General features: G+C 45.1%; 1 protein-coding gene across 1 annotated transcript in view; it reads right to left on the bottom strand.

The window, feature by feature from the left end:
• Positions 1-27388, bottom strand: part of LOC102821630 (receptor-type tyrosine-protein phosphatase T-like) — a 1273932-nt gene that overhangs the window by 26272 nt on the left and 1220272 nt on the right. Inside the window, exons 20-25 of the mRNA XM_006839353.1 lie at positions 25891-25967; positions 18272-18308; positions 15619-15716; positions 11864-11980; positions 6605-6759; positions 1176-1311 (exon numbers count right to left, since the gene is read on the bottom strand). Of these exons, the coding sequence (XP_006839416.1) occupies positions 1176-1311; positions 6605-6759; positions 11864-11980; positions 15619-15716; positions 18272-18308; positions 25891-25967 (620 nt within the window). The remainder of the gene's footprint in view (positions 1-1175; positions 1312-6604; positions 6760-11863; positions 11981-15618; positions 15717-18271; positions 18309-25890; positions 25968-27388) is intronic.

The following is a 27388-nucleotide window of genomic DNA, read 5'->3' as shown; positions in this document are numbered from 1 at the left end:
GGACTGAGCTCTGCCCATAGTGTGAAACAGCTTGATACTGCACCATTTCTGGATTTCCTTCCTTTCTCTGTCTCACTTCCCCACTCATGAGCCAAAATGTCTTGGGATTACCTCACAATTAAAATAACTGCATTTAAATCCTTGTCTCTGGAAGAACCTAAAACATATGCTGCACCACTTCCCATCTCAGATCTATGCACATGCTCTTGTCTTCCTCTAGAAACCACTGGACCTTTTCTGTGCTTTCAATGAATCATCCTCTCTGAAAAGTCTTCTCTAAATTCACCAGGTAGAAGTGGTTGCTTTACTCTTGATCATTGATAAATGTTTGTTGAGTGACTTTTTACTGTAGAACTTGACCCAACTCCCCCTATGGAAAATACATAACCAATATCCTCCTACTTTTGTCAGGTCTTAGCTCTCTAACTGGAGAGAGAGGTATCCAAGGATCTACCTCCCCCTTGCGGGGATGGGCTGTGCAGTTCTATCCTATAGTCCTATAGTCCAAGGATAGTATCTTTCTTGGAATCCCTATTGCTTAGCTTAGGGTTTAACATATACTAGGTACGTATTCCATTGCTGATAGAATCTATACTTGCAGTGGCTAGAACAATTCTTGACACAAATTAGGCACTCAATTAATTCCAGTCCTTCCTTTGCCATCTTTTTTTCTTCATCCAAGGCAGGAATACTATTCAAAGAATCCTTTAAATTTGCCATCCAGTCCCTGCCTGCAGGTCCTCAGAATGGGAAACTTACTATCTTTCATCATTGATGGACGTCCTTGCATCATAGGTCCTCGTGGTTGGCAGGGGCTTCCTAGATTTTATAGGTGGTATCAAAAGGAGCTCTGGTAGCGTAGTGGTTATGAATCGGGCTGCGAACCTTAAGGCCAGCAGTTCGAAACTACCAGCCGCTCCGCGGGAGAAAGATGAGGCATTCTGCTCCCGTAAAGATTTACAGCCTTGGAAACCCTGTACAGGGTCGCTATGGGTCGGATCTGACTCGACGGCACTTAACGACAACATCAAAATAGCAAGCCATGGATTCATCCCCTCCTACTTCTCCCATGCCCAGGTTCTTTCTCTCTCGTGCCCCCATTCATGGGTCTCTGATTCACCAGACTTCTCCTGGGCCAGGGCTGCAGGTGGCCCATTCAGGCCCCCAGGACTCACCTCTGTCTGCACCAGGTTGACCCTCTGGGCACGCAGCTCACGCACACAGTTGAAGATATCCACTACCCCTTCATTCTCAGCCATGTCAAGCATGGTGTCAATGGCAATGAAACAGCCGGTCCTTCCAGCTCCAGCACTGAAAGAGGAGGTGTGGTCAATGTTAGGAAACTTTGGAATGGCACCAACCCTGGGAATGGCACCTTACCTTTGGGGGCTACTTTTATCAGGGCTTATTTATTTTTATTTTATTTATATAACAAACACTCATTTAGCATCTACAATGTGCCACATATGGTTCTAAGTGCTTTCACGTAGGGGGTTATGCATTTGACTGCAAACTACAAGGTCAGCAGTTCAAGTTTACCAGGTGCTCTGTGAGAGAAAGATGAGGCTTTCTGCTCCTGTAAAGATTTACAGCCTTGGAAACCTTATACATACATGGCCACTATGAGTCAGAATGCACTTGGTGGCACACAACCACCACCAACCACCACCAACCACTGAATGAGGTTGTTATGAGATTTCCCATCCCATTTTACAGATGAGAAAACTGTGGGACAGAGAGCTTACCCTGCTCAAGGTCACCCAGATGGTAAGTGGCAGAGCTGTAACTTTTCCCCAGGCAGTCTAGTTCCAGAATCTGTCCTCTGAACCACTTTCTCAGTAATATTTGTAGTACACAATACATGCATAGACAATATTATGTATGTGGTTTCCTTGTTTGCTGGATAAAGATAATCTGCCTATATAGTATAAAGCATATATAAACACACTGTTTAATTAGTATAATAGCATGGTAGATGCTTGTAAACATGTCTCCTCTCTCTCTTTCCTCTCTCATTTCATCTTCAGCAAATGGATTGATGAATGGAAGCAAGGTAGAATAGACAAGAAAGAGAACTGAGAAGGGGTGAGTGAGAGCACAGAAACCAGAGGTCTCTGACCTGCCTCAGCCCTGCCTGCCTGGGAACCCACAGTCTTCATTAGAATCAGGAGATGAGACCATTATAGAGATGACAAACCAAGGCTTCAAGGAGTGAGCTAGGTAAAAAGAACCCTATGAAAGAAGCATTGTGTGCGTGTGAGAGAACTGAGGCTCACAGAGACCAAGCAACTATTGACTTGTAGAAACACAATACTGGAGTGCCCTGTTGCAAGCCTGGAATTGGCTCTACCTGCACCTGCTTCCCTGGGGTCATGAATGAAGAGCATCCATGACACTGGAACAACAATGGAAGGCCCCAAAACTCCTGATTCAGATTCTGTTGCTGATCAATGCTGGTCTCCTTTTGGAGACTCTCAGGCTAAGTACAAAATAGCAAAGAATCCAATGAGACTCCATGGACCACAGCCAGGCCTTCCAAGATTAGTGCTGAGTTCTCAATCCACAGTGCTGAACCAGACACAAATAGAACATTTGTCTTAACAGTTTTAGAAATGAAGGCCAGGAAGACTGTCGAGCAGTCTCACTTTGGCTGTGTGTTCACATCTTGTTCTCCTCCCAGAAACAAGTGTCTATGTCTGTCAATGTGGAAATCAAAGGAAATGAAGAGAAGATAAACGATGGGGATTGGAAGGAAATGCCATGTTGGCTGATTAAAAATTCAAGTGTAAGTCAGTGGGGACAACCACCCACCATGGTCTGGAAAATAAAACCCTGGGAACCCATCTGCTATTATCTGGAAAGTAAACCCATGGAGACCTGTCCACAATGGCCTGGACCATAAACTCATGGAAATGTATTCATAGTGATCTGGAAAAGTACCCATGGAACTCCTACGCAATGGCCTGGAAAGTAAATCCTTGAAACCTATTCACAATGGTCTGAAAATAAAACCATGGAAACTCATCTACAATGTTCTAGAAAGTAAACCCTTAAAACCCATCCACTATGATCTGGAAAATAAACTAATGGAGACTCATTCACTATTAGAAAGTAAGTCAGTGGGAGGCAAAATTTTCATTCAGGGTAAAATTTCACAGCTTGAACTGAGTGGAGCCATGAATTGAATTGAATAATTTGTGCAATTATTTGCCTCAAATTACCTCCTTCCACCTTAACCAGAACCCCAAAATGACTCAGTACATGAGGCCTCAGCGACTAATAGGGAAGACAAAGAATCACTCATTCTTCCCTTCTTCCAAGTCTCATCTTTTATACACTTTAGGGAAAGAATCAACTGACTTGGTTCTGAATCTTGGGTCCACCACCAGTAAATATGTTTTCTCACATGTACAAGTATAATATCTCTCCCTTTTTGTGTGGAATGAGCTCTATGATACTATATTTCTCTATCGTATAGTAATTGAGCATATGCCTTTTGGGGTCAGACTTCCTGAGATCAAATCTTGATTCAACCACTTACTAGCAGTATAACCTTGAGTAAACAATTTAACCTCTCTTTGTTTTAATACAAGCATCTATAAAATGATGCTGATAATAATAAAGTTACTTTATATCATTATTGGCACATTACATGGAAGTTTCATGAAATTATGTTTTAAAGCATAAGGCATGTAAATTGCTTAGCCCACTGGTGCCTGAAGACATAGAAAATTCTCAATGAATGGTTGCCTTTATATTCCATAAATATTTATTGAGTGCCTATTATGCATTATATGTTGGGACTGGGAGTGAAAATATGAAGATGAGTAAGTCACGGTCCCTGTGATGAAGGATTAACAGTCCAGGGAATGGGGCAACATTAGGGGGAAGTGAATAATAATAGTTTAAGTGCTTACTATATGTCTAGTAACAGAACATGGGAACACTGAATAGTTTAAAATTAAGAAAGGTGTGCGACAGGGTTGTATTCTTTTACCATACTTATTCAACCTGTATGTTGAGCAAATAATCTGAGAAGCTGGGTTATATGAAGAAAAATGTGGCATCAGGATTGGAGGCAGACTCATTAACAACCTGTGATATGCAGATGATACAACCTTGTTTGCTGAAAGTGAAGAGGACTTAAAATATTTACTGATGAAGATCAAAGACCACAGCCTTCAGTATGCATTGCATTTCAATGTAAAGAAAACAAAAATCCTCACCACTGGACCAACAAACAACATTCTTATCAAGGAGAAAAGATTGAAGATGTCAAGGACTTCATTCTTCTTGGGTCAACTATCAGCACTCATGGAAGCAGCAGTCAAGAAATCAAAGGACATATTGCATTAGGCAAATCTGCTGCACAAGACCTTTTTAAAGTGTTGAAGAACAAAGATGTCAGCTTGAGGACTAAGGTGCGCCTGTCCCAAGCCATGGGCATTTTCAATAATCTCATATACATGTGAACTGGACAGTGGAAGACAGTAGAAGTATTGATGCCTTTGAGTTCTGGTGTTGGAGGAGAATATTGAAAGTGCCATGGGCTGCCAAAAGAACCAACAGATCTGTGTTGAAAGAAGTACAGCCAGAGTGCTCCTTGGAGGCCAGGATAGCCAAACATCGTCTCTCATACTTCGGACAAATTGTCAGGAGGGACCAGTTGCTGGAGAAGTATATCATGTTTGGTAAGGTGGAGGGTCAGAGAAAAACAGGATGACCCCCAGCAACATGGATTGGCAAAGTGGCAGCATCAATGGGCTCAAGCATGGCAACAATTTTGACTTTGGCCCAGGATCAGGCAGTGTTTCGTTCTGTTGTGCATAAGGTCGCTATGAGTCAGTACTGACTCGGTGCCACCTAACAACAACAAAAAATATGTCTAGAATTTTCTTTAGCACTTAGTACATGTTAATCAACCTGTTTAATCTTCAGAATAGTCCCAGGAGTGGGTACCACTTTCCCCAGGGGCATTAAAGTGACTTAGGATGGTGATACAGATGTAGAGCTATCATGGTAAGGCACATGACAAAGCATGGGGATTGATCAATGTTTGCCATTGTCTTGATTTCTTCTTTACCAGGTTTAGGATGGAGTCCTGGGGTGGTGCTGTGGGTTAATGTGCTGGACTGTCAAGTCGTTTGAACAGCAAGGTTGGTGGTTCAAACTTACCAGCCACTCCTTGAAAACCCTATACAGGATCACCAGGGGTCAGAACCAACTCGACGGCACTTAACAACAACAACAACAGGCTCTGGATGTTCTCTGAGAGATATGACTTGAGGGTTAACGTTCTATTGTCTTTGGATTGTTGTGAGATGGAAAGCAGAGGATACATGCCAAGAACATGGAGAGCTCAAGAAGTGTAGTGATGGTTTCCTCTTAATCCTCCATTGTCTCATCTGCAAAATGGGGATTCTAATCTCACCTCCTTGTAGTGGGAGGATAAGTGAAATGCTGAGTGTGAAAGTCTCTGGAGTCTTTCCTATCCCCTTAGCTGATATGGACTTGAAGTCTCTCTTAGTCCCTAGGTTGATGTGGACATGAAGTCTCTGGAATCTCTTCTATCCCCTTGGTTGATGTGGACTTGGCAGGGCAGGCAGAAAATGACTTATGCATGCAGAGTCTAGATAGTTGACCCTCTCAAGATCACCTTGGAAATGAAATGAAAACATTGGCATGTAGGAGAGCCATTCCAGGTCTGGATGTCCAACCACCTCCAGTGCCTCATGCCCTTGACACGATATTTCATCTCTGTTGAGGAGAATTCAAAGACGTGCCACTCATCCCTAATGTGACTTTCTAAGTCAGAGCTGAAAATCTCTCGCCTCCATAATAAAGTGAAACTTGAAATTGTCCATTTACTCTCAATAAGGACCCTGCAGGCCAGCAATTGATTTTTAAATAATAGAAATGAAGAGAAGCGCGTTTCAACCGAGGCATCCCACTGACACATCAAGGAGCCCAGGGACAGCATCTGGAAAAAGGCATGTAATGACACTGCCTCTGCCATCTCAGACCTTCATGGCCCCGCAAAGGATCTGTCTTCTCACTACTTTAGCTTTCTCATCTGTACAATGGGAATAACCATAAGGCCCACCTCTCAAGATTGGGTGAGAAGTCAATGACATTCAAGTAGGAGAAGTGTCCGTGGTAGCAGTACGAGACATGTCAGTACCCAGCCCCTGTCCTGTGGGTCTATAATTTCAGGGCACAAGGTACAATGAGTGACTGCTACTATCATTACTGTTCTTACTGTTTTGAGGTATTTGGGACCTTGATCTCATTAGGAGGGTAGTCCTAGAGGCTCTGGTAGCGTAGTGGTTACAAATCGGGCTGCTAACCTGAAGGTCGGCAGTTCGAAACTACCAGCGGTTCTACAAGAAAAAGATGAAGTGTTCTGCTCCCACAAATATTGACAGCCTTGGAAACCCTGTGCAGGGTCACTATGAGTCGGAACTGACTCCATGGTACTTAATAACAACAGAGGTGTGGGAGCCTTTAAGACAAAGAATCAAAGTCACGGGATAGTAGTCTCCCCCTCACTGAGGGAGCAGGGCTGCAGAGGGACGTTCTGTGGGGAGGAGGAGCTTTAGCTTACCTGCAGTGAACCACTATGGGCCCAGCTTCAGGAGGGTTGAGGAACTTGACCTGTCGGACAAAGCCCAGAAGACCGGTGGCATAGCAGGGGACACCATGGTCAGGCCAGCTGGTGAAATGGAAGAGGCGAAGCTCTCGGATCTCATGGTAGCCTTTCTGAAGAGAGAATGAGCCTCTGTTCAAGCAATTGCTAACCCCACACCACACCCACATGGGGAGCCACCCTGCTGTTCAGGGAGGACTGGGTCCTTATAAGGTTGATGGGTGGTGCAGGACAGATTGATTCTGTGACCTGAGAAGTGTGGAGTTACAGGAGGTGAGACATCAGTTAGTTCAGGACTACTCAGTGCATTTAGTGAGCTACTGTACATTCTGAATTCTCACCAGGGCAATCTGATGTCCACAGTGTTTCCTAAACCTATCTGTCCAGGGGATGCCCTTTTGACAAGTGTTTCATGGGACTTGTATCCAGTTGAACAGAACAACAGAAATGTTGGCCTTACTAACCAAGTTCAACTTGTGGACTAAGAGACCTTCTGCTGAATGAAACTGGGTACCCTCTAGTTTTCCAGCCTTGTCTATGATAGTGCCATGGCTCTCAAACTTTTAATGAAGGTACACAATGCCTCTCTAGATCAGAGGGGTCCGATGGTACAATCTCTGCTCCAGGGTCCCCGGGGGTCAGGCTGAAGCAAGTCTCCAGCAGATACCACCTGCTTGCTCAGCTTCTTCCCCTGCCCTGTTGCCCTCCCTCCCCATCTATGTCAACACAAGGGCACCATGTCCTTGCCTCAGGCTCTGCTTCATGGGAGCTGGGACTCAGATAAGGGCAAGACCAGAGACAGAGAGCCCTGCTGAGAAAGAGTAAAGGCCGGGGGTAAAGCAGTGATGGAGAAGCTGGAGTGGGAGTGGAGAAAACAGCTTCACAAATCCTTAGACCATTCCACTCCATCCTCCAGCTCAGCTCAGCTCAGCTCTTGTTAGTCTTCACCACCTGTGCGCAGTGTCTCCCTATCAAGGATTCTCTCTCCTGGAGGGGACTGAGCTTTCTTCAAGGACAGACAATGGGCTCTGTTTATTGCAGGGTTCTCAGCTCCGGCACCAATTCTGAGATAGTAACTCAAGAAGTGTTTGCATAGTGTCTGCCTGAGTGTCTGAGGAGAAGCTGGCTAAGTCAAGTTAATCCTCAGAGGCCATGGAGTCTTCTCAGGACACCTCCCAATGGGCTGCATCTTCTTTTGTGATGGTTTATAAGAAAACCAAAAAGATTCCCAAGGAGACAAGAACTCTTCAGCATGCTGCAATTCTCAGAGCCTTCCTAGACCAGGGTCTAGGTCACCATTTCCCCGGTCATTGACCTTGTTTCCATGTACTGACCACATACATATATGATGGATGCACTTGGTGTTATCTGGTCCCAGGTAACTTGGTGTTATCTGGCACCCAGACCCTCTTTACTGGGCTGTTGCCCCCAGGCCCCAGCTGTGAGTGTGTTGACTGCTAGCAGCCCACAGCTGCCCTTTTCTGGCAGGAGCTTTCCCAATCTGGAGGTTACCCTAAACCCTTGTTGTTGTTAAGTGCCACAGCAACCTTGTATAGGGTTTCCAAGGAGCAGCTGGTGAGCTTGAACCACCGACCTTGCAGTTCAAATGACTTTGCAGTCTGGCACATTAACCCATAGCACCACACCAGGACTCCACCCTTAACTCTAGGGTAACCCAGAATCAATGGACTGATTGATAAAGGACCCAGAGTCTGTCTGCCTTACCTCTGCAGTGGTTTGCCAGCGAGCCCCTGGGAATCTTTGCCTAAGACTATGTCCTTCTTCTCAGCCCCTTCTCATCCCTTCCTTACAAGTTTCTCTGGTGAGCCCTCTCTCCACACTTCAGATGCACAGAATCCTTGCCTCAGGCTTTGCTTCTAAGGAAGCTGACCAAAGGCAACACCCAGACACCTGATTGTCCAGGTGGAGAAACTGCAATCTGTTCTTTTCTTTCTTTGGAATGCAGAGCCCGCTGACCTCTTGGCTTCTCCTCTTCAGTCTGCAGACTCAGGCTTCACAGGCCTTAGGGGAAGGGGATCACAGGAGAGGAGGTGCACTAGGGGGAGGGAACAGGAGTTCCCAGGAACTAACAATCAACAGGATGTCCAAACCTCAAGGGCACAGCTCCCAAAGCATTGACATTCCTAGGGATTTTGCATATTCAGACTTGTGGCTAGGTGGTCCCTTACTGGGGATGCTTTTAGAAAATAGCAAGTCTCAGTGAGGTGCTGTAGTGCTAGCTCTGGAGTGCTAACCACAAGGTCCACAATTTGAAACTACCAATCACTCCTTGGAAACCCTATATATGGTTGCTATGGATCAGAGCTTACTAGAAGGCACTTAACTGATTAACTTTGGTGTTGTGGGAGGAATGAGCTTGGAGTCAGAGGCTATAATGTGAGAGCTTCTAGCTAGACAACCTTGGACAAGTGACTTAACCTCTCTTGACTGAATTTCTTCCTTTATAAAATGGGAGTAGTAATAGTACCTAACGAATCCTGATGTGGCGCTGTGGGTTAATGTGCTGAAAGTCAGTTTGAATGGCAAGGTCAGCGGTTTTAAGCTCACCAGCCATTCCTCAGAAACCCTATACAGGGTCACTATGAGTCAGAACCACCAAACAACAATAGTACCTACTTCATGGGGTTGTTAGGAGGACTCCATGAGTCAGTTTAGGCAAGGCATTTTAAAAAGCACCTAGTTGAGTAAGTGCTCAATAAATATTAGTTCCAGAACTGAGAGCTACAAGGTCAATGGTTCGAGCCCAACAACTGCTTCGAGCCCAACAACTGGAGAAAGGTGAGGCTTCATGCTCCTGACAAGATGTACAGCCTCAGAAACCCTATACAGGGTCACAGTGAGTCAGAACTGGCTCTATGACTCTTAACAAACAACAATTGTTACCAAAAAGGAGCCCAGATGGTTCAGTGGTTAAAGCTTTGTGCTACTAACCAGAAGGTTGGCAGTTCAGACCCAGCAGCCACTCTGTGGGCATGAAAGGCTGTGGCAGTCTGCTTCCCTGAAGATTTACAGACATGGAAACCCTACGGGGCAATTCTAATTTGCTGTACAAGGTCACTATGAGCTGGAATTGACTCAGCAGGCAGCAGTGATTTGGTTTTTTGAAATGATTACAATAAAAGAAGCCCTAGAGGTGTGGTAAGGAGTTCTGATAGCATAGTGGTTACGAATCGGGCTGTGAATCGCAAGGTCAGCAGTTCGAAACTACCAGCTGTTCCGCAGGAGAAAGATGAGGCTTTCTGCTCCCGTAAAGATTTACAGCCTCAGAAACCCTGTACAAGGTTGCTATGAGTTGGAACTGACTCCACAGCACTTAACAACAATAGAGGTGTGGTGCTGTAGGATAAGCACTGTACTACTAACCACAAGGTCCAAGGTCGGCATTTCAAACCCATCCACTGCTCCTTGGACTGGATGGCACTTAACAACAAGTAGTGCAATCGTTCAGCACTTAGCTGCCAACCAAAGGTTTGGTGGTTTGAAGCTACCCAGGAGCTCTGTGGGAGAAAGGTCTGGCGTGCTCCCCCCATAATTACAACCTAGAAAACCCTGTGGGGCAGTTCTGCTCTGTCACATGAGGTTGCTAGCAGTCAAAATCTACTTGATGACACCTGAGAACAATGACAACAGTATGGTGATAGGAATTATATAGTAACAATAATTGTTGTTGTTAAGTGCTGCAAGTGGATTCCAACCCTTAGTGACCCTGTATAGGATTTCCAAAGAGCAGCTGGTGAGCTTGAACCACACCACCTTACAGTTCAAACCAACTTTGTAGTCCAGCACACTAGCCCACAGCGCCTCACCAGGACTCCTTAGATAATAATCAATTATAAATGTAACAGTGCTGCTTCTATGCAATGTCCTTCTTGCTCATCAAGTTCCTACCACCCTGGCCTCCATTCAACGCCTTGAATGGTGTTTTTCAACCTCTTAAGTATTGACATTTGAACCAGATAATTCTTTATTGTGTGAGGCTTTCTGGTGCATTGAAGGGTGTTTAGTAGCATCTCTGGTCTCTGTTTACTAGATTAGATGTGAGTAGCTCCTCATCCTCCAAGTTGTGATAATCAAAAAATCCCCAGACATTGCCAAACATCACCAGGGAGACAAAATCACCCCATTGGCCTAGAACACGTGGAGATCTTTTTTCCCTTCCAGATTTTAGCATGTTTCTTCCTCCCTGCCTGGGAAAAGAACCCAGGCAGCCACTCTTTCCTGGTCTGCCTTTTTCTCCTCCTGGTGTGGCACTGTCAGTTTGAACTGCAAGGTCGGAGGGTCAGGCTCACCAGCTGCTCCTTGGAAACCCTACACAGGATCGCTAGGCGTCGGAAATGACTCCATGGCACCTGACAACAAACAACAACTCTTTCCCTGTCTGCCTTTTTCTTCTCCCCCCTCAGGAGGTCCTTTCTGCATGTCCATCCTTCCGTGGACTTCCTTTGATAACACTGACCACAGCATGTAATCGTTGAAGACTTGTTTGCTAAATTCTGTTTTTCCTCCCACTAGATAGGAGTGAGAGCCATTGGAGAGGACCCAGGTCTGACCCGATTGCTGCTCAGTCCCAAAGCCAGTTAGTGTTTTCAGCTGACAGCGAGCCAGTGAAAGCAGAGTGGTCAGGAACAGGTGTTATTAAACGGTAGTAATGATTATGAATTGGGCTGTGAACCACAAGGTCAAAACTTTTTTGAACCAGCAGTTCAAAACTACCAGCTGTTCTGCAGGAGAAAGATGAGGCTTACTGCTCCCATAAAGATTTACAGCCTCAGAAACCCTGTACAGGGTCACTATGAGTCGGAACCGACTCCACGGCACACAACCACCAAGTGAGGGTTGGGAGTCCTACAGCAAAGTGGTCAAGTGGTTTAAAGCCACCAGCCACTCTATGGAGAAAGATGTGACAGTCTGCTTTGGTAAAAACGACAGCCTTGGGAACCCTCTGGGGCAGTTCTACTCTGGCCTGTAGGGCTGCCATCAGTGGGAATTGACTGGATGACAATGGATAATGGGTGGGAATTGGGGGCTCGGAGAAGAAAGGTTCTTAATTAGGGGCAGATGGAAGGTTCTGGGCCAGAGGGAAGACTTTGTACCTCCTCCACCCTGCACAGAGCAAACCTTCCGTAACCATGTGCTGCTGAATTAACAAGCAGCCCACCAGGTGGACAGGTGGCCCACAGCCACAGAGAAACTTACCTTCTGGACCGTGAAGGTTCTTATGATGTATTCTGCCAGGGGCTCTGTTTCAATCAGGGTGACTTTGATGTCTCCGTACACCTCAGTGTCATCTGGCCAGTATCGTACGCATTTCACCTACAGCCAAGTGAGACACAGACAAAGGATGGAGGGGGGCACCAGGTGGGGTATGTGAGCAGCTGGAATGGTTTCTCCCATTCCAGCACACCCCAGGGCAATGTCAGTGGAATGTCCGAGGGGGTCTCAGCCAGCCAGGAGCCAGCAAACTGGACAAGGTCAACCTCACTCCTGGGAGGAACAGCAGCCTTAGAGATGTAATACTAGTAGTAACTTCTTTTGAAAAGCTTCTTAATCATTTTCAAATCCATTTTTGTCCTAAGTGATCAAATAGAACTAGATGAGATAGGCATGTATTATGCCCATTTTACAGATGAAAATCATAGTGAAAGTTAGAAGTCGGGGGGACTTGTCCAAGGTCATGTGGCCAGCTTTCTACTTTTTGGCTGAGTCCTTTTTCTACTACGGTAGACAGGAGCAGCTGAGTGTTTTCAGCTGAGCAGAGATCAGAATAAAAGATGGGGAGTAGAGAGCAGGTGGAAGCAGAGGTGGGAGGGACAGTATTAAGAAGGGGAAATTACGGGCTGGGAGGAGAAAGGTTCTTCACTGGGGACCGGATGGAAGGTGTTGGGCCAAAGGAAAGACCTTGCAGCTTCTGCAACTGCTCTGAACAAGCCATCCCTCCTTTCGCTCCCTAAGGCACACGCGCAGGAGGAAAAGGAGACCATTGGTTTCCCCTTAAAAGAACAAAAGCATTACCATTCCGGGGGACGCTGTGCAGCCTAGAGTGGCATTTCCCACAGTGTGTTCCGCTGGGTGCTAACAGGTGTTAGGTAAAAAACAGGAAACAAAACAAACAGAAAAAAGGTTTTGTGGTCAAATGAGTTTGGGAAATGCTGGATTAAACAAAACTAAACAGAACCTTGCCTCAGACTACTCAGCTTCTTTAAGGTGCTAACGCTAATCAGTGTGATTTAGGATGTTCCAAAAGGGGCACAGCACATACAGCATTTCCCAAACGTATTTAACCATGGAACCCTCTTCTCACTAAGCCTCCTGCAGACTAGCATCCCATGGAACCCACTTAGGGAAACACTGGTAGAGCACAGAATGCAATGCCTGGCTCTAACATTCAGTAGCTCCGTAGCCTCCAGAAAGTGATGAAACCATTCTGAACCCTGTTGATGCTGTTAAGTGCCATTGAGTCAGTTCTGACTCATAGTTATTGTGTAGGGTTGCCAAGGAGCAGCTGGTGGGCTTGAACCGCCAGTCTAGTGATTAGCAGTCCAGTGTTTATCCTGCAGCATCACATCAGCACTTTGATTAGTGACAGTAACTAGTTACCATCAAGTAGATTCCAACTTACGGCAGCCCCATGTAGGTCAGAGTAGAACTGTTCTCAGAAGGTTCTCAATGGCTGAGTTTTAGGAAAGTATATGACCAGGGCTTCCTTCCAATGAGTCACTGGGTAGACTTTTAGTTCGTGTTAACATTAACTGTATTACCCAGGGTCTCCATAGTAAGCAGACAATAATAATAGTTTTGACTGCTTACAATATTTCAAGCGCTGGTGTAAACATACTTTGCTTGAATTACTTTATCACCTCAGTCGTCAAGTTGTTATTGTTCAGTGCTGTTGAGCCAGGTCTGACTCATAGCAACCCTGCATAAGATTACCAAGGAGTGGCTGATGGGTTTGAATGAAAGACTTTCTGGTTAGCAAGCCAGTGCTGATCCTACAATGCCACACCAGGACTCTACCTCAGTCTTAGGAGGTTGATATTATTAGTATGCCCATTTTACAGATGAGAAATCTGAAGCACAGGGAGGCTAAGAAACCTGCTCAAAATCCACTATTAGTAAGGCATGGTGCCAAGATGCAAACTTCAAAAAATTACCTAGTACTATCATAAAGAGCTCTGGTGGTGTAGGGGTTATGAGTCAGGCTGCTAACCTCAAGGTCTGCAGTTTGAAACTACCAGCCGTTCCATGGTAGAAATATGAGGCTTTCTGCTCCAGTAAAGATTTACAGCCTCCGGAACCCTATGCAGGGTTGTTATGAGTTGGAACCGACTCCACAGTACACTGCCACCACTACCACCCCTATTGTTATGAGACAAAATGAAGTGATGCCCATTAAGTATCCAGGATAGTGCTTAGCATATAGAAAGACTTTTTTGAGAGATTGCTCTCTTGTCCCCTCCCCAAATCCAAGAGAGATTCATGGTGTGTCCATCAAGGGCATCTACCTCAATGTGGGATATGTTGTAGGACATACTGAAATTTGTCTCTGGATTCTTGAATCCTGGATGGTAGTAGCTACAGCTTTGGCCTGGTATCATGAAACCAAGAGCACTAGTTCTGGCTTGGTGGCTTCCGGAGTCTCTCCAGCTTTCTGAGGGTGTTTCCTCATCTATAAAACTGGCAAGTAGGCCAGAGAAGACTGGACTCAAGAATAAAATCTCTCCTAGCGCCAAGTTTCTATTAGGCTATGAGATGTCCATACCCTTTTACTGGGTGATAACTGATGGTCCAGATTCTACTTTCCATCATCATGGTGGTCAGGGTTCTTCTCTATGGTTTCTTTGGGTCTTACTAGAGCAGAACTATGCCTGTCCACTCTTGAGTTTGCTTTGGAGATGTCCTTTCATTCTGCTGTTTGTGTACCCTGTCTTTATACCCAGCACCCACCCATCCACATGCCACAGCTTACCAAGTAGGCAACTGCAAGCTGGGAGTAGCAGTCCCATGTCTAAGCCCTAGGAATAGTTGAGGACCACATAGAATTGAGATAGAGAAGAAAGAGGGGACCTAGGTCCAACTTCTGAAGAATATGAAGATTTCGAGGTCAGAGGTGGAAGAGTAGCCAGCAAAGATCAAATGCTGCCGAGAGGCTGAGTACGATGAGTAGAAAGAGGTGGCTATTAGATTTGTCAACATGAAGGATGCTCGTGATATTGACAATCCCACTCTTAGTGGAATGGAGGGAATAAAAGAGAATGAGAATGAAGAATTCGAGTCTGTGTATGAGTCTTTAAAGTTTGACAGGCAAGTGTGACAAGAGGATGATTTTTGTTTGCCTGTTTTGTCGTTGTAAGGTGGAATGTACCGAGCATGTTTGTATGCTGAGGAGAACAATCTAACAATGAGAAAAAAACATTATTTTTTTTTTCAAGTGACAGGGACACTGAGAAAATTCTCGAGCAGAACCTGTGATTCAAAGCACTAGGCTTGCCTTTGAGAGGGAAGAACCACTTCTTCCTTTGTATGAGGTTGAGCCATAAGAAACGGCTGACATTCAATTTTATTGGTCAAGAAAAATCAGCCATTTCTCATAGTTCAACTTGATAGCAGAGGGGAAGAACGAGAAGATGATTGTAGATACAAGTAGGAGACAGATCTGTGGTGGAGAGATGAAGGAGTTCACCTCTCATGGCTTTAATTTCCTCAAAATATATGAGATGATGTCATCCACAAAGGGTGAGGGTGGAGAAGGAGATGAGGGGAGCTTGAAGGGGGAGGACAGTCTTCTAATGTAAAACAGGGATGATGATTTCTCTTGCACTCCCCGTATCCACTCAGGTTGCTGTGAGGATGAAACATTGACTGGGAGGCACTGAGCACAATGCTGAGACCAGAGAGATGCTCAATCCTGCAGTTCCAACATCCTATTCCCGGGAACTGCAGGAGAGGCTTACCCTGCCCACCTCCACCAGGTTGGTGACCATGACGATGCTGGCTGAGTTCTCCTGCCAAATCATTCTCCAAAAGTCCTTGACTGTCTCCTGCATTGGACCTGCCAACAGAGAAGGTGGTAGACATCAGAGGTTAGGGTGTGGAAGACAAGCAAGAGGCGATGGTTTCCTAGTTAGTCAAGACTCCCCAGGGATACATGGGAGTGAGTCTGGGGAATACTGGTTAGCACGTGGAGAATCTCAGGGCCTGAAGCATTCATTGGAAATGCTGACAGCCTTCCCTATGTCTTCCTCCTGGTCAGATGTCTTCCCCCAGCCCCACTTCCCCAAATCCATTACCTTAGTAGGACCATATTACTGGATGTGGCTTAAGGGAATTATAAAAAATGGGCTTGAGTCCCAGTGAAAGCCATGAAAGAAACTGGGATGGGGATGGTGATACAGCAGAGAGCCCAAACAGGAGATGCCTGATTTTGAGCATGACAAATCCTCGAGACATTTGTTTGGAACCTGAACTAAAAGGAAGGAGAAAGAAAAGACAAGTAGGAGTAGGAGATAGGATCTGACAGTCCAAAGCAATTTCCTTGGAAAACGGCTGTTGGATGTTTTATTCTCTCTTTCAGCATCCTGGACCTTTATCATTTGTAAAGTTCTGAAAGTAATATGTGTGTTTGATATAAAATACACACAACTTTGCATACTGTTTTGCTAATAAGTACCATATCTATCCTATACATTTCCCACACCCTTAAAGATTCTGACTAAGCAATCTATTTTTCATAGTCATGTAGTATTCTATAATAAGGAGGTACCACTCTACTTAATCAATCTTCCAATTGTTGGGCATTCAAGATTTTTCACTTTTTTCCCTATTATAGATAACACTGTGAAGGATATTTTTATACATAAATCAATGTCCATATATATAATTATCTACAGAATTTCTTCCCAGCAAGGCTTGAAAGGTATGATCATTTTTAAGTCTGCAGATAACATACTGCCAAATTGCTTTTCAGGGTTGATGACTGCATCTCTTTCTTGTGCTTGTAAGCATCAGGGAGACCAGACCCCCTCACCTCCCGCTCTGGATGGTGATGTTAGCAAAACAGGCCTGAGGCTGAGGCTTTGAGTCTGCCCTGCTTATATTTCTTTCTCCTGACCATTCCCTAGTGACCTGTCTCATTTATATTCTGTCCTCCTAGATGAGGGCTTTAGTTCTCATAAATATTTGTTTGTTGTTAAACGCCATTGAGTCATTTCCAACTCATAAGAGACCCTGTAGAGAGTTTCCAAAGAGCAGCTGGTGGGTTTGAATGGCTGACCTTGTGGTTCACAATCCAGTTCTGATCCTACAGTGCCATACTCCCATCCCCACCCCACCATGGTAAAGATTTACAGCCTCAGAAATCCTATACAGGGTTGTTATGAGTCAAAACATCAAAACTGACTTGATGACACTTAACAGTGACAACATAGCTGAACTAAGGAATCCTGATGGCTTAGTGGGTTAAGCATTGGACTGCTAATCACAAGGCTGGTAGTTCAAATCCACTAGCCTTTCCATGGGAGAAGGATGAGGTGGTCTACTTCTGTAAAAGTTTATGGATGAGTCAAAATCAACTTGATAGTGGTAGATTTTATGTTTTTGATTTATAGCTGAAATAAGAGTCTTAATGATACAGTGGGTTAAGTGTTGGGCTGCTAACCAAAAGAAATTGGCAGTTCAAATTCACCAGCCACTCCACAGGAGAAAGATTAGGCAGTCTGCTTCTGTAAAGATTAGTGGCTGTGTACTGTGGAGTCGGTTCCAACTCATAGCGACCCTGCACAGGGTTTCCGAGGCTGTAAATCTTTACAGGAGCAGAACTGCCTCATCTTTCTCCAGAGGAACAGCTGGTAGTTTTGAACTGCTGACCCTGTGGTTCACAGCCCAATTTGTAACAACGATGCTATCAGAGCTCCTTCGAAACCTGGTAGGACAGTTATACTCTGTCCTATTGTTAAGTGCCTCCATAAAGCACTTCACCGACTCTATGAGTAGGTTCTGACTCATAGCCATACTGTGTAGGTTTCCGAGAAGTGGCTTGTGAATTTGAACCACCAACCTTATGGTTCAAACCAAGTTTGCGGTCCAGTGTATTACCCCACAGCACCACACTAGGACTCCACTCTGTTCTGGTGGTGGTGGTATGTGCCATAGAGTAGATTCTGACTCACAGCCACCCTGTATAGTGTTTCCAAGGCTGTAAGTCTTTACAGGAGCAGAAAGCCTCATCTTTCTCCCATGGAACAGCTGATAGTTTTGAACTGCGGACCCTGAGCTTAGCAGCCGGACTCATAACCTCTATGCTACTGGTCCTAGAAGTTTGAAATGGCTTGATGGCAGTGGGTTTATAGCTGAACTTCTCCCCTCCTCCCCTCCTAAATGAACAAATAAACAATCTCAAGGGCCTCTTTGGGCTCTCCAGCCTTACCGTCTGTGGTTTCTAGCCTGTGGGAGGCTCATCCCTCTCCTCAGTAAGGGACAAGGACCCTGCGGTACACAGGAGTGTTGGGATGCCAGACACAAGAGGAGAGAACATGCAGTCTCTAGAGTGCCTTCTTCCCTAGAGCCCTTGAGATGTGGCTGAGTAGCAGAAGGAGGAGGGACACTTACCCTGGGTTGCAATGTAGTGCCGAGGTCGGTGGTAACCCTGAATAACAGAAGCAAAGTACAGTGAGTGGCTGCCAATCAAAGCTTGCAAGCAGCACAATATTAATTAGTTATCATCTCCCAACATTGGTTTCCTCATGGGCACAAATGGGAATACCATTAGCGATCTCCCAGAGAAGTGGAAAGGATTAAATAAGATCATGCATGCAAAATGCTTCATAACTCACTAAATGCTAACTCTGATTATACACTTAGTCCTGTGGAAGTCGGAACTTGAGTAAGGCAGGAACCTGACAGACGAGGAAAACTCAAATGCAGTGAAGACTGTCTCATTTTTCTGGGGTCTGCCAGTTTTCCGCCGTTGACATGTGCCCGCTTTTCTCTCAGTAGTTTTAGTGGAAAATGTAGTAAAACCTGTGAAAGACGGAGCCTGTGAAAGGCAAATATTAAAGAAGGAAAACTCAGGTATTTTCCACTAAGGTGAGAGTAATAGAAAAGTGGTAAGAATGTCAAAGGCAGAAGACTGGCAAGATGCAGAAAAACCAGGTAGTCCCGGGAAGTTCCGGCTCTGACAGGTCTCACCATAGTTACTTACATGGTACCCACACCGACTTGCCTGGATGCATACATTTCCGTGTGTGGATCATGGGACATGCCATTCTACTCTTCTTCCCCAGTGCTGTAGGATTTGGGAAATGGGTGAATATGTCTTTCAGGTGAGATTGGGGTACCATTTAATTTATAGTCTGGGAGACAAAACAACCTCTGAAGAAAATAGGTGTGGAAGATTCAGTGTGCTTGTAAGTCAATGGGTTGAAATTCAGAGTGGAGTTTGATGACCTGGGGTCTCTATTTTGTTCATTCCTGTGCCAACTCAGTCACTTGATATTCAACAGGTATTAGTAGAGCTCCTACGGCGATAGGCACGAGACAGGGAATACAAAAGTGGACAAGATGTAGATGGGCCCTGTCTTTTGACAACTTACAAACATCAACCAAATAATTACACAAATAAAGGCAAACATAGAATGGGATTCAGGCTACCCTGGGGAAGATTATGGGGCTTTATGGAGGCCAGTGAAGGAGGCCAGAGATAGTTCTCTGAGGAGTGGTCACTGAATTGGCATTTTCAACTTAGCCTGAACACTTCCACATCTGTAGTCTTACCATTTCATCCCTTCAGCAAATATTCCCAGTTTTCTTTCTGCCCTCCCAGTGCTCACTGGCTCTCTTCCTCTTCTTTTGGACCTTCAATTATGTTTCTACACAGGGCATTGTCCACCGTTCTTCATACTGGTCTTTTCCCAGTAAACTGAGTGGTTTGCTTCTGACTCCCCAGGGAGACCTTCCTGACTGGTCAGGTTCTTTCTACATTCTCTGCTTTACTTTTATTCAGCACACTCCCTGATGTGGCACTGTAGGATAAGTGCTGGACTGCTAACTGCACTAGTTGCAAGGTTGGCAGTTCAAATCCACCAGCTGCTCATGGAAATCCTGTATAGGAATGCTGCTAGTCCGAACTGACTTCACAGCATCCATCAACAACAGTGACCAAATAAGACGTCCTGGTGGTGCAATGGGTTCAGCAGTCACCTGTTACTGAAAGGCTGGTGATTTGAACCCACCAGCTGTTCCACATAAGAAAGATGAGACAGTCTGCTTCTGTCGAGACTTCCAGCCTTGGGAACCCCATGAAGCAGTTCTACGCTGCCCTATAGGGTGGCTATGAGTTGGAATTGATTCAGTGGCAGAGTTTGTTTGTTTGGTTTTTAGATCACCAAATGGTATACTAGTCTCTATTTACATGTGTTCTGTGTGTTTCTGCCCATTGAATCTGAGCTGTATGCATCTTGCTTATAGCTTTGTCCCCAGCACCCAGAAGACTCCCTGGACCATCAGCTTCAACAACTAGGTATTGAATAAATGGATCAATCCAAGCATTCATGCTGCGTTCCAGTCCCTATGCTGGATCTGAGTAAAGAAACCCTCCCTGACCTCCAAGAATCCATACAGGCCCCAAAGAGAAAACATTCTCACCATGAAACGCCTCAGCACTAGAGATAAAAGGGAATGCACTTCTCAACTGGGGTTCCTTTGGGAATTTGCCAAGAGCTGGTAAAGAAAACTTCCTAACCTTAAAAGAACTTTTGGTTCATTGAAGTCCCACCTACACAGCATGTAGATATACTACAAACCAGCACTGGGCCTACCTCCATCTGTCTATGAGCAACGGGAGAGAGGTTTGTATCCAAAACGCATTTATCTCACTCTGCACTCATGCATCTGTTACTTACTGGGGGCCCAGATATGATACTTATTTCCAGCTTGGTAATTTATAACAGATTCAAGTGGCCAATACATTCTCGGGTGTGCAAACAAACCAGCCAGCAGGATGGTTCAAACGGTAGCAGATCCACAGCCTCCAGAGGCATGCAGGGCTCACCCCATCTAGCTCATCATCCAAATGTGGATGAATGATTCTAGTATGGACAGTTAGGTCTTTGGAGAGCCTGGGAGGTTCTTGGCTGGGTTGAAGGTTAGGGCAATAGGAGTGAAGACCTAGACAGCTGTTTAGGTTGTGTCATTCCAGAAAACCCCATGGGACCCCAGGTCTTCTTGACTTCATAGAATATATAGTAAGGTTTGAAACTCATTTCCCACCCCCCATCTCCCACCCTATAGTGGTAACAGTGTGTTAGGAGGCACTTGCGTTGGGTATCTTCTCTTTATCCATCCATCTCCCAATTCTTCCCTTGAGTGCTTTGCTTTGTGCCCAGGGAAGTTGATTCTATGGACTATACCATGGGATCCTATGCCTTCTAGCTTCTAAGTTGGGTCTGGTCAATGGGGAGCAGATTTAGGAACTCAGAGGCCCAGAGGAGAGTGATGTCGGGCGTGTGTTTTTCTAGGTGTCCCCCTGCTAAATCACCATGTGTTGACTGTGTTGGTCTACCAGAGGTTTCAGCCCCTATCAGTCAGTCTTCTCCCTATTGTGACTCTCCTATCTTCCCTTTAGACCTAGGACTGGGATACAGCATTCCCCATTTGAGTAAGCCTCTGTTTCCTGTTGGAATCCAGACAGCTACTTTGTATGTGTTAACATTTTCTTGCAGGGTGGGATTATATTACCTCAGTTTACAGATATAAGAAAGACAAGCCATGGCATTTTCAGTAACCTCATATGCATGAGAAAATTGGACAGTGAATAAGGAAGGTTGCAGAAGAATTGATGCATTTGAATTTTGGTGCTGGTGAAGAATATTGAAAGTACCATGGCCTACCAGAAGAACAAGCAAATCCCTCTTGGAAGAAGTACAGCCAGAATGCTCCTTAGAAGCAAGGATGGAGACACCTTGTCTCCTGTACTTTAGACATGTTGTCAGGAGGGACCAGTCCCTGGAGAAAGACATCATGCTTGGTAAATTGGAGGGTCAGAAAAAAAGAGGAAAAGCCCCAATGTGATGGACGGACACAAGGGGCTGAAGCAACAATTTTGAGGATGCAGCAGTCTTTTGTTCCATTGTGCCTAGGTCACTATGAATCAGAACCAGCTCCAAGGCACCTAATAACAACAAGTAATTAAGGTCACAGAGCTAGTAAGCACAAAGGCCTGGTCTCAAGAGGCCCAACTAGCAGCAGATTCATGACTTGAGTCTCATTAGCCATTCGCTCTATGACTGAGATCCAGCAGTGGAGTCTATCATCACATATTGAGATAGCATCTGGCAGAGACTATTGGGCCTGTTTCCATAGTCTGCTTCTTAAGAGAGGTGGGGAAGGTTGTACTGTGTCCTAGGAGGGCAGAGGATTGCATTCCAGCTGTGTGACCTTGGGAAAGGCTCTTGGCCTTGGAGTCCTGGTTTCATATCTTTAAATGCTCCCCAAACCCACTGTAATGATAGAACATGATAGAAATGAGAGGCATTATTAGTATTGGTGTTGCAGGGATTCATTGCATTTAAGGCAATTTCATTTGTTGACCATAAAACACCAAAGTGCTTTTTGGCTCTGGTTTCAGCCAGACACTCACTCAGCTCTGGATTGAGTGTTTATCTTGGCAAGTGACCTTCATTGGGAATTTCTACTCAGATGACAAATACCACATACAGCAACTTAGGGATTGGCAGACCCCATGCAGGCTGCAGCCCTCGGGGTTGCCACATCCATCCAGCCATAGATAAAAGTCCAAGAGATGTGGTAAGAACCAATTCAATGTGGTTCAGCACGTGTCTACTGAGTCCCCACATTGTGCTGGGTCAACAGTGGTGTTCCCGAATTGGGGGAGGGGGACAGGAGAAAATACTGGACTGGGAGACTTTTGGCTTTGATTCCTATCCTGATGTTTCTGATGACCAGTTGCCTTAGGCAAACATTGCAATCAATCTATTAAACCCCAGCTTCCCCATCTGGAAAATAGGGGTGATAATACCTTCCTTAAAGGGTTCTTGAAGAGTGCTGGGGATAGCATAATCAGACCCTAGGTTGATCAGTGGCAGCCCCATTAAACTACCTCCAAATATAGTCAGTTTAACCCAGATGCTCTCCTTCCTCCTGAAAGTATATAGGAATATTAAGAACAATGTAGCATTTTAGGTATAGATAAATGAAGCCCGGTGCCTGAGATCTTGCTCACAAACAAAAGTTTACAAAGTGTACAGAGACAGCTTGGCTCCTTTCAGGAACCTTGCTTTATGTTATGTATCCTTAAGAAACCACACGTTGCTACTCTAGATCATTTAAGCCTAAAAGTAATATATAACAGCTTGATTGAACCTTTTTTCTTTAAAAATAAAAATGTTAGATTGTTAAGAAAAACTATGAAAATATCTTAAAAGTTATTCCTGTGAATCATTATGTCCTGTTTTGAATGATTAATCACATTTCAGTTCCGTATCCTGTCTTAATCACATCCTCCCTTTGTGACATCCTCCCTGAGCGAATTACATCCTTCCTTTGTAACAAATCCCTCCCTAAAAAAAGAGAATAAAAGGCTGAGGTAGAGTAAGTTCTGCATGCAATGCTATGCAATGCTATGCAATGCTGGGCAATGCTAGGCAATATATTTGCAGATCTGTCTACCTGTCAGCTTGCATCATATCTGTGTGTCTGTTTTTTTTGTATATATTTCGTCTCTCTCTTTCTCTATCACTTTCACCGCCAGATCTCCCTTCTTTGTGACACCCACACTTCCTTGTTGAGGCGGGACCCCAACATAGGACCTCTACAGAAGAGGTCCTAATAAACAGACACATTTTAACCCACTCATAATGGGGCCCAAGAATGACCTGTTGTTGTTGTTATCCTGTCACCTCAACTCCTAGCTGTGTGGTCCTGAACCAGTTACAGGATCTCATGGGCTTCAGGTTATTCTGACAGTATCAACAACTGCCTTGTGGTCATGGTGTTAGTTAAGAGAAATGATAAAGAAGCTCACGTAAAGCCTAGTCCTTAAGAGGTGGCCAGTAATTCTTGTTGTTGTTAAGTGCTATCGAGTCAGTTCCAACCCATAGTGACTCTGTACAGGGTTTCTGAGAAGTAGCTGGTGAGCTTGAACCACCGGCCTTACAGTGCAAATGGCTTTGTAGTCTAGTGCATTAACCCACAGCACCACATAATTCTTAGGTTACTGTAAGTCCTTCTTGCCTGGCTGTCTCTTACTCATCCTCTGAAACATATGAGGCATCACCTCCAGAAAACCCTCACCTCTATTCTCCATCCCCTGGTTTTGAATTTTCTTTATGTTCCAATAATTCCTACTTTGTGAAGGTCTTTTTCTGATGTGACTTCCTCAATGGACTGTGTCCCTTTGAAGTTTTAGACACATGGTCTTAAAGGTCTCTGGCATCCAGCAGAGGGTCTGTGCAGAGTTTGTGAAATGAATACTGGATGAATATGGGGAAACTGGAGGTGTGGATGGGTGGATGCTGGGCATGCTTCAGTCCAGACTAGGGACAAGTGATTAAGAACTGGCTATTACCTTGTGATCTTCCCCAGAAGGGCCACGGGCAACAGAGACTATGTAACTCTGGTCCCTGTTCTCAACCACTTCCTAAGGCCTTTGTGTTTGTCAGGGTCAAGTTGGGGAAACAGAAATCTAAGTCTTTCAGACAGAGTTAATTTAATACAGGAAATTGGTTATAGGTTAAAGCAGAGCTGAGATGCCAAATAGGAAGCAATGAAGTGACACAGGAATTAGCCCTACAAGGAAGGAGGCAAAGAACTTCCCTAAAACTAGCAGGATAATGGGAGAAAGACATTACCAGAGCAGCAAAGCTGGAGCCACGGAGGGCCTACATGAAAGAAGCTGGGACCACAGAAGGGATGGTACCATTTCTGTAGCTGCCGCCAAGAAAGAGAGAGGAGAAATACACACCAATCTCCCATCAGGCATGCCATGGGGAAAACTCAGCCAGGAAACTGACAGGGGGCCCTTGGGAATGCAGCCCCAAGGATCACACCACACACACCCCTGAAATGCAAAACAGAGCGGGGAAGGGCAAGGAACAGAGCTGAGGGAAACCAACAAATTGCCAGAATTGGGCTCGAAACATATATGTTGAATTAATGAAGTCACTGGGAGTCAGGAGGACCTTTGTGGATCTTTGTGGCCCTATTCCGTAGGGGCTTTGGGCTCCTGGATCAAATGTTGAGAAACCTGGCTCCATCAGTCTGGGATGTCCATGCATGCTGGTGGTTACGCTGTCCCTCTGTGAACTCTCACTTCCACGTGCACCCCTCTACCTCCTGGGTCCTGTTTACAGTCATCTCTCTTCTAAGTAGTCTTAGTACCTCTCATCGCTCTGATGTACTTGATTTACCCTGGATGGCACATAAATCAGCCAAAGCTCAGCTCTGAAACCATCATTTCCTTGATAAAATACTTTCAAGAGTTTCCTCTTGTCTATAATGGAAAGTCCAGCTTCCTAAATTGGACCATGGAAATCATCAGTGACTCAGCTCCAACTCTTCTTTTGACTCGTCCTCATTAGACAGTCTCTGCTTCCTTCAAATGTAGCCGCTACACGTTCTGTGCTTTCCAGCTCTACATTTTGCCTGTGCAAATCTTTCTAACCATCTTCCCTCGATTTCACTTCTAAGTTCTACTTGTGCCTGAAGCTTTAGCTCATATCACATGTGCTGTTCTGATGGAAGAAGTGATTGTTTCCCCACTTTTGAATCCCTGCAGCCTTTCATCTGAACTTACGGACACTTACCACGTTCTAGCCTACCCTGGACTTGATGTACAGCGCACAACTCATTTCCCTGCCAAAGTTTTCAAGGGTAGAGACCATGGTGTTTTTAGGATGCAGCATTCAGTAGGAGCTATTCCATTTTTGTTGCATGAATGGCTGTACCTTCATATGAATGAATGAATGCACCAACAGATAAACATAGAGATAAATGGGTAAATGAATAACACAGGTCATTGTCCTGGGAACCAGCAGACCAGGGAACTTGAGCCAGTATGAATACGGATGTAGCTTTAGACTTTGGATAATCAATGTGGGTTATTGATTATGTCCACTCTGGGCATGTTCCGGAGAGGCTACCTTCTGGGGAGAGGCAGGGGACAGCCATAGACCTAAAGCCTACTGAAGCCAACCCCAGCCCCATCCACTTACATCAATGTAGTTGGCGTTGATGTAGTCAGAGTGTGGGTCTCCGTCCAGCACCAGTAGCCTCACTCGGGAATGGTCATCTGCACAGAGAGTAAGTAGAAAGGAAGGGAATGGTTGATGGAAGGCCTCTGGGTGAGGAGACAACAACGTCTACCTATCCTTTATAGCTATTGTTACTGTTGTTAGCTGTCATCGAGATGGCCCCCCAATCATGGCCACCCCACCCACAGTGGAGTGAAACACTGCCCTGTCCCATGCCATCCCATGAGTAGCTACAAATTAGACTTTTGAGGTTTTGGGGATTTTCATTGGCTGAGTTTTATAGATCACTAGGTCTTTCATCCCAGTCTGTCTTAGTGTGGGAATGCCACTGGAAACTGCCTAGAACTTGAGCAACCTGCAAGCCTCCACAGATAGATGGGTGGCTGCTGTACATGAGGTACATTGGCTGGGATTGAACCCAGGCCTTCTGCATGGAAGAAGAGAATTCTACTGCAGCGCCACTGTTGCCCTAGATATTACATTACTTGGACCGAGACAGTCTTGTTTACCCTCAGCACTGCTCTCAGGAAGTTGAGGATCAGAGAGGTCACTGTGCCTTAAAAAAGAACATGTAAGTACTTCCTGTTTTTTCCACTTCCCTTTGATTCTGGTTTTATCATTTCCTACGGGTGTGAGGCACCTGCTTTTATAAGTCTCAGTGATTTTATTAGTAAAATGGGGAAACCTTCTCCCCAGGGACAATCTGAGAGAGACCACATGAAAACACTCAAGATATGATCATGGTGAATCTGAATTAATACACTCCATTTTCATCCTTGCTTTAAAAACGTCAAATTTACCTATTTTTCCACATGGGCACAAATTGCTTTTCTTTGGTCTCTGTTGCAAATAGATTGTCGGCCACATATTGTTATCAATACTATCATTAAAGTGAAGCTGACTGAATCGTGTAAAAGAGGTCATCAATAACTCAAAAATTGTGCTGCAAAGAGTACCTTTTCCAACCCAATCTAGGCATAAACAAGTTTGCGAGCTTTGCTTGATGACACACTCGCTTCAAATGACACCAAATGAAAACCATTTAAAAAAAAACAAAAAAACAATGAGCACAGCAGAAGATTCGGGATGATCTTTCAGATTGAATTAAAGAGAGCTCTGCTGCACATGGAGATCGAAAACAGGAGTCCTGGGGTGACACTGTGGGCTAATACGTCAGACGGCAAAGTCATTTGAACTGTAAAGTCGGTGGTTCAAGCTCACCAGCTGCTCCTTGGAAACCCTATACAGGGTCGCTACAGGTCAGAATCAACTCAAAGACACTTAACAACAATGACAAGATGGAAACAGCTTGGTTGGGGAGGAGAGGCTGCAAAGTCACTGTATCGACTAGCCTGGACCAACCACCTTCCTGGAGAGCAGGAGTGGAGTCCCCAGGAGGTAGGCTGGAGGACTTTGGGCATCCCAAAGGACTCCCAGGGGTGAGGGAGGCCATACCAAC

Source organism: Chrysochloris asiatica, unplaced genomic scaffold (assembly GCF_000296735.1).
Source record: "Chrysochloris asiatica unplaced genomic scaffold, ChrAsi1.0 scaffold00023, whole genome shotgun sequence".
Classification (NCBI taxonomy): domain Eukaryota; kingdom Metazoa; phylum Chordata; class Mammalia; order Afrosoricida; family Chrysochloridae; genus Chrysochloris; species Chrysochloris asiatica.
This window is presented reverse-complemented; position numbering and strand designations above follow the sequence as displayed.